At 42.8% G+C, this 12,785-nt stretch overlaps 1 protein-coding gene across 2 annotated transcripts in view; it reads left to right on the top strand.

Annotated features, from left to right (window-relative positions):
* Window positions 1-12,785, top strand: part of LOC144685179 (interleukin-6 receptor subunit beta-like) — a 154,408-nt gene that overhangs the window by 26,513 nt on the left and 115,110 nt on the right. For both annotated transcript variants that reach the window (XM_078549626.1, XM_078549625.1), the window contains exon 2: window positions 5,666-5,791. In XM_078549626.1, coding sequence (XP_078405752.1) covers window positions 5,788-5,791 — 4 coding nt within the window. In that variant the 5' untranslated portion in view covers window positions 5,666-5,787. The remainder of the gene's footprint in view (window positions 1-5,665; window positions 5,792-12,785) is intronic.

Genomic DNA, 12,785 nt, shown 5'->3' with positions numbered 1-12,785 from the left:
GTAGACAACGTCAAATGCATTGTCCTCATCTACACACCTGGTCACCTCTTCGAAAAATTCAATCAAATCGGTCAGACATGACCTCCCCTGAACAAAACCATGCTGACTGTCCTTGATTAATCCCTGCCTCTCCAAGTGTGGATTCATTCTGTCCCTCAGAGTTGCTTCCAATAGTTTCTCCACCACTGAGGTTAGACTGACTAGCCTGTAGTTCCCTGGTTTATCCCTTCCTCCCTTCTTGAATAACGGTACCACATTGGCTGTCCTCCAGTCCTCTGGCGCCTCTCCTGTGGCCAGAGAGGTATTGAAAATTATTGCCAGCACCCCTGCTATCTCCTCCCTTGCCTCATTCAACAGCCTGGGATATATTTCATCCGGGCCTGGAGATTTATCTACTTTTAAGCCTGCCAGACCACTGAGAACTCCTTCCTTTCTATGCTAATTTCTTTAATTATATCACAGTCCTTCTGCCTGATTTCCATATCCACATCGTCCCTGTCACTTGTGAATACCAACACAAAGTATTCATTTAGAACCCTACCTACGTCTTCCGGCTCCACACACAAATTACTAGAATGGTCCTTAATGGGCCCTACTCTTTCCATAGTTATCCTCTTACTCTTAATGTACTTGGAAAATAACTTTGGATTTTCCTTTACTTTACCTGCCAATGTTTTTTCATGCCCCCTTTTTGCTCTCCTAATTTCCTTTCTAAGATCCCCTCCTACACATTCTATACTCCTCTAGGGCTTCCGTTGGTTTGATCCCTCGGTATCTGCCATAAGCCTCCCTTTTTCTCTTTATCCAATCCTGTATATTCCTCGATACCCAGGGTTCCCTGGATTTGTTGGGTCCCACCCTTTATCTTTACTGTAATATGTTGGCCCTGTACTCTCCCTATCTCCTTCTTGAATGAATCCCACTGCTCTGACGCAGATTTACCTAAAAGTAGCTGCTCCCAGTCCACTCTGTCCAAATCATATCTGCTCTTGTTAAAATCGGCCTTCCCTCAATTTAGAACTCTGATTTCTGGCCCATCCTTGTCCTTTTCCATAACAACCTCGAATCTAACGGAGCTATGATTACTATCTGCAAAATGCTCCCCCATTGATACCTCTACCACTTGCCCGGCTTCATTCCCTAAAATTAAGTCCAGGACCACCCCTTCTCTTGTAGGACCTCCTATGTACTGGCTTAAAAAGCTCTTCTGGATGCATTTTAAGAATTCCTCCCACTATTACTGCCCTATTATTTTTCCACATTTTAAAATGAGTCATCATTACGCTATTGATGGAAAATGGGGACAGAAGTTACCTTTCTCAGATACGTCCCAAAGATATCTGAGAAATGTCCATCATAATGCGTTTGGGCATTAGTGCCTTTGTATATGCTAATAAGGGGCCTAATACCTGTTTCAGCACCCTTTGAGAAATTGAGCTGCCCTGAATGGGGCAGAAATGGATACAGCCAAGAATGTGAGCACCTCCAAAAAATAAATTCAAATTTTAAAAGGATTCACGTGGACCAAGGAGGACCAGCAGTGCTCCTCCCAGTTTCACCATTCTCCTGTCAGCTGAATTAGCCTCCCTCCTGCTCTGTTCATTCCTAGCACCTAGCTAAGGGTTGCTGCTACTGAGGCAAGAGCCCAAAAATAGTTTCCCAAAATGGATAAGCTGTCCATGGAGGTAATGTAGACACCAGCTGCATAATAAACTTATTGAAAGGAGGAGCAATTTTTGGCTAACTTGGGTTCCTGGGTCGGGGTATGTTCTGACTGTGCAGTGGCAATTCTGGGCTTAAAAATGGGTCTAAATGAATTTCTACCCCATCAACTTAAATAGCACTCATCTGGCTGAATTTTGGGGCTGGACTATCAGGATCTGCATATACAACATGATAACAGCAACCACACTTCAAAGTAATTCATTGCATGGTGAGGTACTTTGGGACATTTCTGACAGAATGTGATGATGTGTGTTATAAATGGAAGTTCTTGCCTCAGCTAAGATCAACTAACTTAAAACAGATCAGACAATGAATATTGTACCTTCCTGGTCTTTATACAAAGTGGTGCAATTATCCACTGAACCATTGCCGTTACTTACTATTTGTATATTCAATTGCATACACAGCCTTTCAAATTAAAACACAAATTATCCTACTTTTCCTTCAGAAGCTCAGTGTTTTAAAATCTGTTGGCATCACTGTTGCTCAAACAAGAAAGACCCAAACCTCCCTGTCGCTTGACATTTTAACACTCCCTGCTCTCTTGCCCACATGTCCGTCCTTGGCTTGCTGCATTGTTCCAGTGAAGCTCAACGCAAACTGGAGGAACAGCACCTCATCTTCCGACTAGGCACTTTACAGCCTTCCGGACTGAATATTGAGTTCAACAACTTTAGATCTTAAACTCCCTCCCCGATCCCCACCCCCTTTCCGTTTCTTCCCCCTCCCTTTTATTTTTTCCAATAATTTATATAGATTTTTCTTTTCCCACCTATTTCCATTATTTTTAAATTTATACCTTTTATGCCCTGTTAGTCTTATTTCACCCCACCCCCACTAGAGCTGTACCTTGTGTGTCCTGCCATCCATTCTTAATTAGCACATTCTCTTAGACAATATCACCACCTTCAACACCTCTTTGTTCCTTTGTCTGTGACATCTTTTGATTATCTGCTCCTATCACTGCTTGCTTGTCCCTACAACCACCCACCCCCCACTTCTCTCCCCCCAACCTCCCCCCCTTAAACCAGCTTATATTTCACCCCTCTCCTAATTTTACTCAGTTCTGTTGAAGGGTCATGAGGACTCGAAACGTCAACTTTATTCTTCTCCGCCGATGCTGACAGACCTGCTGAGTTTTTCCAGGTAATTCTGTTTTTGTTTTGGACCCAAAACACCTGCCCATAGAAAGCTTAGAAAATAGGAGCAGGAGTAGGCCATTCAGCCCTTGAAGTCTGCTCCACCATTCAACATGATCATGCCTGATCCTCTATCTCAACGCCATACTCCCACCCTCTCCCCATACCCCTTGACTCCTTTAGTGTCTAGAAACCTATTTCCTTGTTAAGTATTTTCAGTGACTTGGCCTCCACAGCCTTCTGTGGTAGAGAATTCTACAGGTTCACCACCCTCTGAGTGAAGATGTTTCTCCTCATCTCAGTCCTAAATGCCCTACCCTGTATCCTGAGATTGTGACCCCTTGTTCTGGACCCCTTAGCCAGGGGAAAAATCATCCCTGCATCCAGTCTGTCCAGTCCTGTCAGAATTTTATACGTTTCAATGAGATCCCCGCTCATTCTTCTAAACTCCAGTGAATACGGGCCTAGTCGACCCAATTTCTCCTCATACAACAATCCTGCCATCCCAGGAATCAGCGTGGTTAACCTTCGCTGCACTCCCTCTATGGCAAGTATATTATTTCTTAAGTAAGGAGACCAAAACTGCACACAATACTCCGGGTGTGGTCTCACCAAGGCGCTGTACAGCTGCATTAAGACATCCTTGTTCCTGTACTCTCGCAATGAAGGTCAACATACCATTTGCCTTCCTAACTGCCTTCTGCACTTGCATGCGTGCTTTCACTGACTAGTGTACAAGGACACCCAGGTCCCTTTGTACATCAATATTTCCCAATCTATCACCATTTAAATAATACTCTGCCATTCTGTTTTTACTACCGAAGTGAATTACTTCACACTTACCCACATTATACTGCATCTGCCATGTATTTGCTCACTTACTGAACCTGTTTCAATTGCCTTGAAGCCTCTTTACATCCTCCTAACCATTCCTAACCATTCCATAACCACTAACCTCTATGTGGGACTTTATCAAAAAATTTCTGAAATTCCAAATACACCACATCCACTGGTTCTTCCTTATTTATTCTGTTATTTACAGCCTCAAAAGACTCCAGTAGGTTTGCCAAACATGATTTTCCTTGATTAAATCCATGCTGACTTTTTCTAATACCGTTAATCTTTTCTGAGTGTTCTGTTATCACACCCTTTATAATGGACTCTAGCATTTTCCCTACCACTTAGGCTAACCAGCCTGTAATTCCCTGTTTTCTCCCTCCCTCCTTTTTTAATGGTGGGGTTACATTTGCCACCTTCCAATCTGCCAGGACTATTCCAGGATCTATAGAATACCACATGTTTACATATACCAGATCCCCATGGCCTGCACTGATTCTTCCCCAGCTACTGATGTTTATTGTCAAAGGGTGAGGCAATAAAAACATATGGTAACTGAAACTGCTTTGAATTAAATTGAAGGAAATCTCCAGGCAAAGCTCACACAGACATAGCAAGTACATTCAGTGTAATTTATACAACTATTGTCTAATGACAATGTGAAACATTTCAAGAGCGTTGTTGATTATTTTTTTCAAAAGGACGAATAGGAATAAACTTGCAGGCCGAGTGTGCGTGTCTTTTTAAAAAAGAAGCAAACTTTCACTAAATGCACAGAGCTAAAAGCCCCCTCAAATGGCCTTGCCTTTTTAATTGTTGTTTGAGAATTCCAGCAATTCCTCTGTAATTTTGATTACTCTACAGGTACAGAACTTTGTAACATATGTAGTTTAATAATCTGAATGCATTTTGCTTTATATAACAGGGTGTTTATAATAATTTCTGATAAAACAGTGATACAAGGCAGCAACTGCAAAAGCACTTTGTCATCTAACTCTGCTCCCTGCTCATCCTCCAGTGATTTTGGCCTGATCTCCCAAATTCACTCTCCCCTTCTCAAGGCGTAGGAGGTCGAGCCACAACTTTGACTTATTAGCTTCTGCCTGAAAATCATTGCAGCAGATGAAAAATCTCGAACTTCTGAGCTAGGAGTGATTTTGGGGAACCATGGTTACCAATATGTGATTCTTCATATTAAATGATTGTCACTTTGTACCAAGATGGATACTCAAGCCAGTCCCTGGATGGTGAAACAGATTATTATGAAATATCAGAATGTGCGGTGAGATTAAAATTGTGGTTTGAAATAATGTGAAGTATTAGTGATAAAAAGTTCTGGACAACTAGAAGCCCATGTTCTTTCTGACTTGAACAATTTATGAAGAATGCCAAAAAAAGCTTCAGCCACATTCAGAGAGACACCAGAAGAAAACAACAAATAATGCAGATATTGTAAAACACTGGGTGGGGGTGGGGTGGGGTGGGGGATAAAATATAATTTCCTGTTTCAGGGTTTACATGTTGGACATTTTCTTTGAACTGGACTGCATTTCATAGTTATATCAGTTGCCATTGCATATTTTGTGTGTCAGGACCTTGGAAATGATCCACAATGATGTTGTTAGCCAAATCAATGATCCTATTACAGGGGTAATTAGTTTAGAGATTATAATCTTCCAATTAGCCCTTTGGTTACATGAGTAGGAAGTGGTATAAACAAATGGTACAGAATATGAAATTCAGTGTGTTCAGTTGGTGTACAACATGCAGCTTTTTTCTTTACATCAAATAATGCAAATGTTCTAAATCTTAAATAAAACAGAAAGTGTTGGAACAAAGTTTCAGCCTTCAACATCTGAAAAGTGAAAAGCCAGTTTAATGTTTCAGTTGTAAACGTTTTGTCACAACCTGGATTCTGATACACGGGCAGTACTCGCAATATTAATCTACATTTTTGTTTTCAGATGCCAACGGATCTGCTGTCCATTTCCTACATATTTAGTTCCCAGTTTTGAAGAATTGAAATAGTTACTGATGATACTGCACCATTACACTGTGGATAGACACTCCTAAGGATCTATCAACAATGTGTAAGTTTTATTGAGTGATTCAGTAAGAGACTAAGTGTTTGTTCTCGCCACAGATGACTAAATTAACTGAGTGTTTGTAGCATTTCCTGTTTTTATTACTGTTTGCAGATAATTATATTAAGTAGACAAATACTGCGTAATCCAATTAAGTTAAAGAAGAAATTTAGAATAACAGTCTTAATGAGCATTGCTCTCATAATTTAAACTAGCAGTTTTTTTTGGATTAATAAGGCAGTAGTTCATAATGGATCCTCACACACTGAATAAGAAGTATTTGATTATAACTTTCAGCTTTAAATTACACCTTCATTCTTTATCTATGCATTGCCTCCTTTGCCCCAATGTTGGCAGCTATGCCTTCAGCACTCTGGGCTTCATGCTCCAGAATTCCCTCCTGGTTATATGTCAGCAAAATGCTTCAGGTTGTTTTCAACATTAAAGATGCTACATAAATGCATGTTGTTGTTAGGTAACTCTTGACATGATAGTACCACATGTAAATGATAGGGTATTGATTGTTTGCGGGGGGGTGGTGGGGGGGGGGGGGGGCGCGGGGGGGTGTGGCGTGGTGGGGGGGGAGGGGGTGGGGGGATGTCTTGCTGTGAATTGTCCCCCATTCTAGATTTTCAGGTTTTTTTAGACTGGTCTTTTTAAATTAGCTGTCGTATAGAATGAGCTTGTCATGTGAACCATATGCAAGATACCTTTATGAACATAGTTATTAGATCTGGAAACATTGTGGATTTGTAACATTGTGTGTAATTATGTTGAATATTGCAAGTCATTTCACTGATGTGCTGTTACTTCCTGTAAATGGTAAATGTGTTGAGATTAAATAAGGATTTTGCTTTAATCTTTCACTACCCTATTTAATAATGTTATCATTGCTGTTACGAAATTCCTGAGGCACGGAGATGATAGTCGATGTTTATTTTCCATGTATTTTGATATTTCCATTAAAATATCATTTCAGGTTGACTGTATCAGCAGGTTTTATGTTCCTGATGCAATGCTTCACATGACAGGGATTCATAGCAGGAACTTGGACTTTGAGATCAATAGTGCTGGATGACTCTCGATCCATTAATGCAATGATAGAGAAACATGCGTCATGTACTGAGATCTACATCCAAATTCCTAACAAGCAAACATTCCCAGGATTAGCTACTGAATTTAATGCTGAGATTCCCATACAGAACAAGTGATTCGTATGGACAAGTAAACAATTTAAATCTATCAATCTTAGCTTTGAAATTTTCAATTGACCTAGCCTCAACAGCTTTTTTTGGGAAGAAAGCTACAAACCTCCACTCCCCTTTATGTGAAGAAGTATTTCCTGACATCACCATTGAATGGCCTAAATCCAATTTTAATGTTACGCCAAAGCAAAATACTGCAGATACTAGGAATCTGAAATAAAAACAGAAAATTCTGGAAATAGTCAGCAAGTTGTTATGATATGGCAGGTGGTAATTGCCGGGCTGACCAAATCCCAAAGGGAAACTTGGCCAAGCTATCACAACGATTTGTAATTTGTATTTTTATGATGAGAAGATATGTGTACTGAAGTCAGAAGTAAGGATTCCACTACCGCTTTTGGAAATTTTAAATATTAAATTAAAATATTTATTAAGAAAAGAAAACTTAAGCACACAAGATTACAGTTACACAGTTAAATTTAGTCTTGCAATATTTCCCAAAAGATTTCTACTTAGCTAGACTCACCCTTTTTCAGGCAACAGCCCCAATAGATTCTTAATTTACAAAACACCTAGTAATATTACCACAAGGTACCCACTGTTGCTAAAAGGGAGGTATTTCTCAAGCTTCTCTCACTCTCTCTCACTTGATAATGGAAATCCAAGGCTTGTAACAAAACCTTGTTTTCTGAACCAAGCAAGCACTTATCTGGGGTGACTAGGGGCCACAGGTCTGTCTTTGCATAACCCATCCTTCAAGATCTCACATGGCCACCCCAATACAGCTTTCAATCTTTCCTTAAATATGTTTTTCCTCTTTAATCTTTAAACCCATTGTTCTCACACCCCTTTGAAACTCAAACCCTTCCAAAAAGAATATCCTTCATGTTTCCATTTTGTCCTTGCTTTTGGGTCCATAAAAAAAACATGATATCACCACTACTTGCTAACCTATGAACTCCTGAAAGCTGCAAATATTTTCCTTTGAAATTCAAATGCCTCCCAACTTACGTAAAAATGCAAATGTTAGCTCTAACCTATTTACTTGTACCCCACTACTTAGCACCTTTAACCTTTAATGATTTAAACCTTGCAGTTTGACTGCCTTCAGCCTAATTAAATTAGTGACACACATATGCACACACACACACACAAATGCACACTCTACACAGCCCCCACAAGCCTGCTTCACAGTATCCCACAGTAACATTGAAAAATATTATATTCTCTTCAAAAAGTCAGGCAGCATCTCGAGGGAGAAACTTCATCAGCTGAAGGGTCATCGTCGACCTGCAACATTAGGTGGAATTTAGAGGAGCCCTCTGTAGCGGGCATGATGTCAGGGAGATCAGGAGAATTGGATGGGAATCCCAGGTGGTGGGAAAACTGTCCCACATATAGTGGGGAAGCAGGAAGAGCCTGACATGAGGATGTCACTTGGGCTCATTAACAAGCCACCTGAGAGAAATTATCCCTGAGCCCACTGGAATTTAATGATGGCTCACAGGCATTCAATCCGGTTGATGGACCCAGCATCAGGAAGCAGGACTGGGAGGACCTGCAGAAAGACACCTCCTGCCTTTGCATTCAACAACCCCGCCTTCCCACCCCTCACTGGTGACCCTATCCCCATGACCCCCATCCCACCCCATTTACCTCTTTCCAGGGATTGAGTGATGATCCATGGTGAAGGTTTCAGTGAGAGCTGCTGGCCTCTGATTGACTGGCAGCTCTCAAGCGTGGGGACTCGATTGAGTGGGAGGCCCAGCAAGGTCTTGGCAAAATACCGCGGATGCTGAAAATCAGAAATAAAAACAGAAAATGCTGGAAAAACTCAGCAGGTCTGGCAGCATCAGTGGAGAAAGAAACAGTTAACATTTCAAGTCTAATGTGACTCTTCATCAGAACTGGGGAGAGGTAGAAATGTGATTGGTTTTATGCTGTTGAAAAGGGGGAGGGGCAGGTGGAGCAAAGGCCAGGGATAGGTTGGAGGTCAGGAGAGATTAAATGGCAAAGCGGTCATGGGAAACAAGGCAAAGGGAGTGGTAATGATACTATTAAAGACTAAAACAGATGTTAATAGCAGAATAAAAGTCAGTGCTGTCTGGAAGCAAAGGAACAGAACGTATTAGTAGGAAAATAAAGGCCAACGCACAGTTCATGGTTTGAAGTTGTTAAACTTAATGTTGAATCCAGAAGGCTATAAAGTGCCTAATCAGAAGATGAAATGTTGTTCCTGCAGCTTGTGTTGGTCTTCACTGGAACATTGTAGCAGGCCAAGGACAGAAATGTGAGCATGAGAACAAGACACTGAATTGAAATGACAAGCAACAGGAGAATTGGGGTCATGCTTGTGGTCTGAGCGAAGGTATTTGGCAAAGTGGTCACCCAGTTTGTGTCTAGTCTCCCCATTGTAAAGGAGATTGCATTGTGAGTAGCGAATAGAGTAGACTAAATTGAAAAAAGTATAAGTACATTGCTGCTTCATCTGGAAGGAGTGTTTGGAATCATGGATAGCGAGGAGAGAGGAGGTAAAGGGCAGTTGTTACACCCCCTGCAATTTCATAGGAAGGTACCGTGGGAAGGGGATGAGGCGTTGGGGTGATAAAGGAATGGGCTAGGGTGTCATGGAGGGAATTGTTCCTTCGGAATGCTGACAGGGAAGGTGAGGGGAAGATGTGCTTGGTGGTGGCATCATGCTGGAGTTGGTGGAACTGGAGGAGGATGATCTTTTGAATACGGAGGCTGGTGAGGACAATGGGAGCCCTAACATGGTTCTGGGAGGGAGGAGAAGGGGTGAGGGCAGAAGTGTGGGAAATGGATCAGATGTGGATGAGGGCCCTGTCAACTACAGTTTGGGGGAATGCTCAGCTAAGGATAAAGGAAGACATGTCAGAAGCGCCATTGTGGAAAGTAGCATCATCAGGACAGATGCAATAGCGAAACTGGGAGAATGGAATGGAATCCTTACAGGAAGCAGGGTGGCTGAAGTGCCAGTCTGTAACTTGTTCTCATGTTTTGCTTTCAGACAGTGCTGACCCTTTTTCTGCTATTAACAAATTCTGCTATTTTGCTTTCAGACAGTGCTAACCATTATTCCACTATTCACACCTGCTTTTAGTCTTTAATACTAACACTACCACTCCCTTTGTCTTGTGTTTCATGACATCTTTGTCATTTAATCTCTCCTGACCGCCAACCTATTCTTGACCTTCTATTTCGCTCCACCTCCCTTTTTCAACAGCATAAAATCCATCACATTTCTACCTCTCCCCAGTTCTGATGAAGAATCATATTAGACTCAAAACATTAACCCTGTTTCTCCCTCGACAGATGCTGCCAGACCTGCTGACTTTTCCCAGCAATAACCGTTTTTATTTTTTTCCAGTCATATGCCTGATTGAAATGAAATAGCCTCAGGCCTCTCATGGAAAGATGTTGCAGAGTGCCCTTCAGTTCTCCAACTGGTGTGCGGGAGCCCGGTCGCCTCAACTAATTTCTGCCCATTAACTCTGTTTCCCTCCACAGTCACTGCCTAACATGCTGAGTATTTTGGGCATTATGCGGAGGATGTTCCACTCGCCGGGCGGGCGGGTGCGGTGGGTGGGCGCGGTGGGCGGGCCCGGGAGCCGCCGTGCAACGGTCCGCCACCCACGATCATGCCCCGCATGCAATCCAATTAATGGCCAGCCAGCGTGAATCGCGAGCTGAAACGCTCAGCGCTGCTGGGGTTGGGTGGGGGGAGGAGGACGAGTGCGGAAGTCAGCACATGCCCGAGGGTGCGCTCAGTGAAAGCTCCCTGAAAGCACAGAGCTGCCTCAGAAACCTGAAGATTTCTAACATTAAATATTTTAAGATTTTAAAAGTAAGGCAAACATGTCCCCTCATTTGACTCTGGAGACATGTTAAAAATGAGGTTTAAAATGTTTTATTTTATTTTTAATTAACATTGGAAACCTCATCCCGCCCGTGGATGAGGTTTCCTCAAAAACCCAAAGACCGCTCGGCCTTTTCGCCCGCCCGCCCGCCGTAAGCTTGGACAGGCAGGGAAAAATTCACTGTAATTAAGTTATTAATGGGCTTAGCGGCCCTCTTAATTGTCGGCAGGCGCACTGCTGACTCCCATGGGCGCCTGCCGACCAAAATAGTGCACGAGTGCGTGATGACATTGGGACACTCGCCTGACATCATCCCATTTCACGCTTGTGTGTGTCGGGCACACGCCCACAAGCCAAGGTGAAAATCCAGCCCTATCTGTTTTTATTTTATATTTAATGTACTACCGTTTAAATCAGTGCCTGCCATAGTTTCCTGCGTGCCTTTTAATTTTAATAGATGGAAAATCATATACATGTGCTCACTTCTACATCTGAATTCCAAATATGCATTCCTGTCCTGCAGCCCTCTAAAATTTATCCTTTTGTCTCCTTGCAGCTCAAGTGGAAGTTGAGTACCCCCCAGCCCCACTGCCACCCCGAACTTCGTTGTAGGATTGGCACAGGGGGAGAATTTTCTCCCCATTGGGCGGGCGGTTCGGGAGCAGGCGCGGAGCTGATTGCCGCCCATGATCGACTGCGCACCGCCATTTTGCATGGGCAGGCCAATTAAGGCCTGTCCACCGTGACGCGCACCCGGAAGCGCTCAGCGCTACCTGTGCAGGCAGGGGGAGGAGGGAGAGTCGGGACCTGTGCTCTTTCACGCACGCGCACGAAAGAGCGCAGAAATCTCCCTGAGGCACGGAAATTTTAATTTAATTTACAAAGCTTTCATGAAACCTCATCCCGCCCGTGGATGAGGTTTCATGAGAAATGTGAAGGCCGTCTGGGCTCTTCACCTGCCCGTCAACCTTAAGGTTGGACGGACAGCCCTGACAACTTGTTCAATTAGGTAATTAATGGCCTTAATAGGCCTTTGACAGTTCGACGGGTGCACAACCAACTGGTGCATGCAGCTCCGCGCCTGCTCCCGGGTGCATGCCCGCTGAACTGAAGATCGGAATGATGCGCGGTGACGTCAGGACGCATGCCCAACGTCACCGTGCATCATTTTACACGTTGGCGTGCAGGGTCCGCCCCCGCACGCCGAACGGAAGATTCTAGCCCAGGTGATTAAGTAAAAAGCTTGAAGAACTTTCAGAGGATTGCTCAAAATCATGATCCTAGAAAGGATCGTGAGATCTTTTGTTGGCATTTAAAACTTCCCAATTCCTCTGGTTTACCACTAATCATTGCCACATTGTATGTTTTTTCTTTCAATTTGATACTGTCCTTAACTTCCTTGATTAACCATGGTTGGTTTATTCCCTTCCTAGAATCCTTCTTCCTCACTGGGATATATCTTTGTTGTGAGTCATGAACTATTTTCTTAAATGTCTGCCATTGTTCATCAACCATCTTCCCTGCTAAACTCCTTTCCCAGTCCACTCCAGCCAACTCTGCCCTTATTCCTTTGTAATCACCTTTATTTAAGCTTAGCACTGTTGTTTCTGACCCAAGTTTCTCACTCTCAATCTGAATGCTAAATTCTACCATGTTATGTTCACTGTTTTCTAGGGGATCTTTTACTCTGAGATCATTTATTAAACCTGCCTCATTACACATTAACAGATCCAAAATAGCCTATTCCCTGGTTGGATCCACAACATATTGTTCTCGGAAACTGTCCTGAACACAGAGTATGAATTCTTGCTCATGGCTATCGCTGCCAATTTGATTTTCCCAATCTACATGAAGATTAAAGTCACCGACAATTAATGTGCTGCCTTTTTTACATGCCCTCATTATGTCCTGAATTAT

The sequence above is a fragment of the Cetorhinus maximus genome, chromosome 1, assembly GCF_964194155.1.
Source record: "Cetorhinus maximus chromosome 1, sCetMax3.hap1.1, whole genome shotgun sequence".
NCBI classification, from domain to species: domain Eukaryota; kingdom Metazoa; phylum Chordata; class Chondrichthyes; order Lamniformes; family Cetorhinidae; genus Cetorhinus; species Cetorhinus maximus.
Note: the sequence above shows the minus strand (reverse complement) of the source record. Positions and strands in the feature narration are given on the sequence as shown.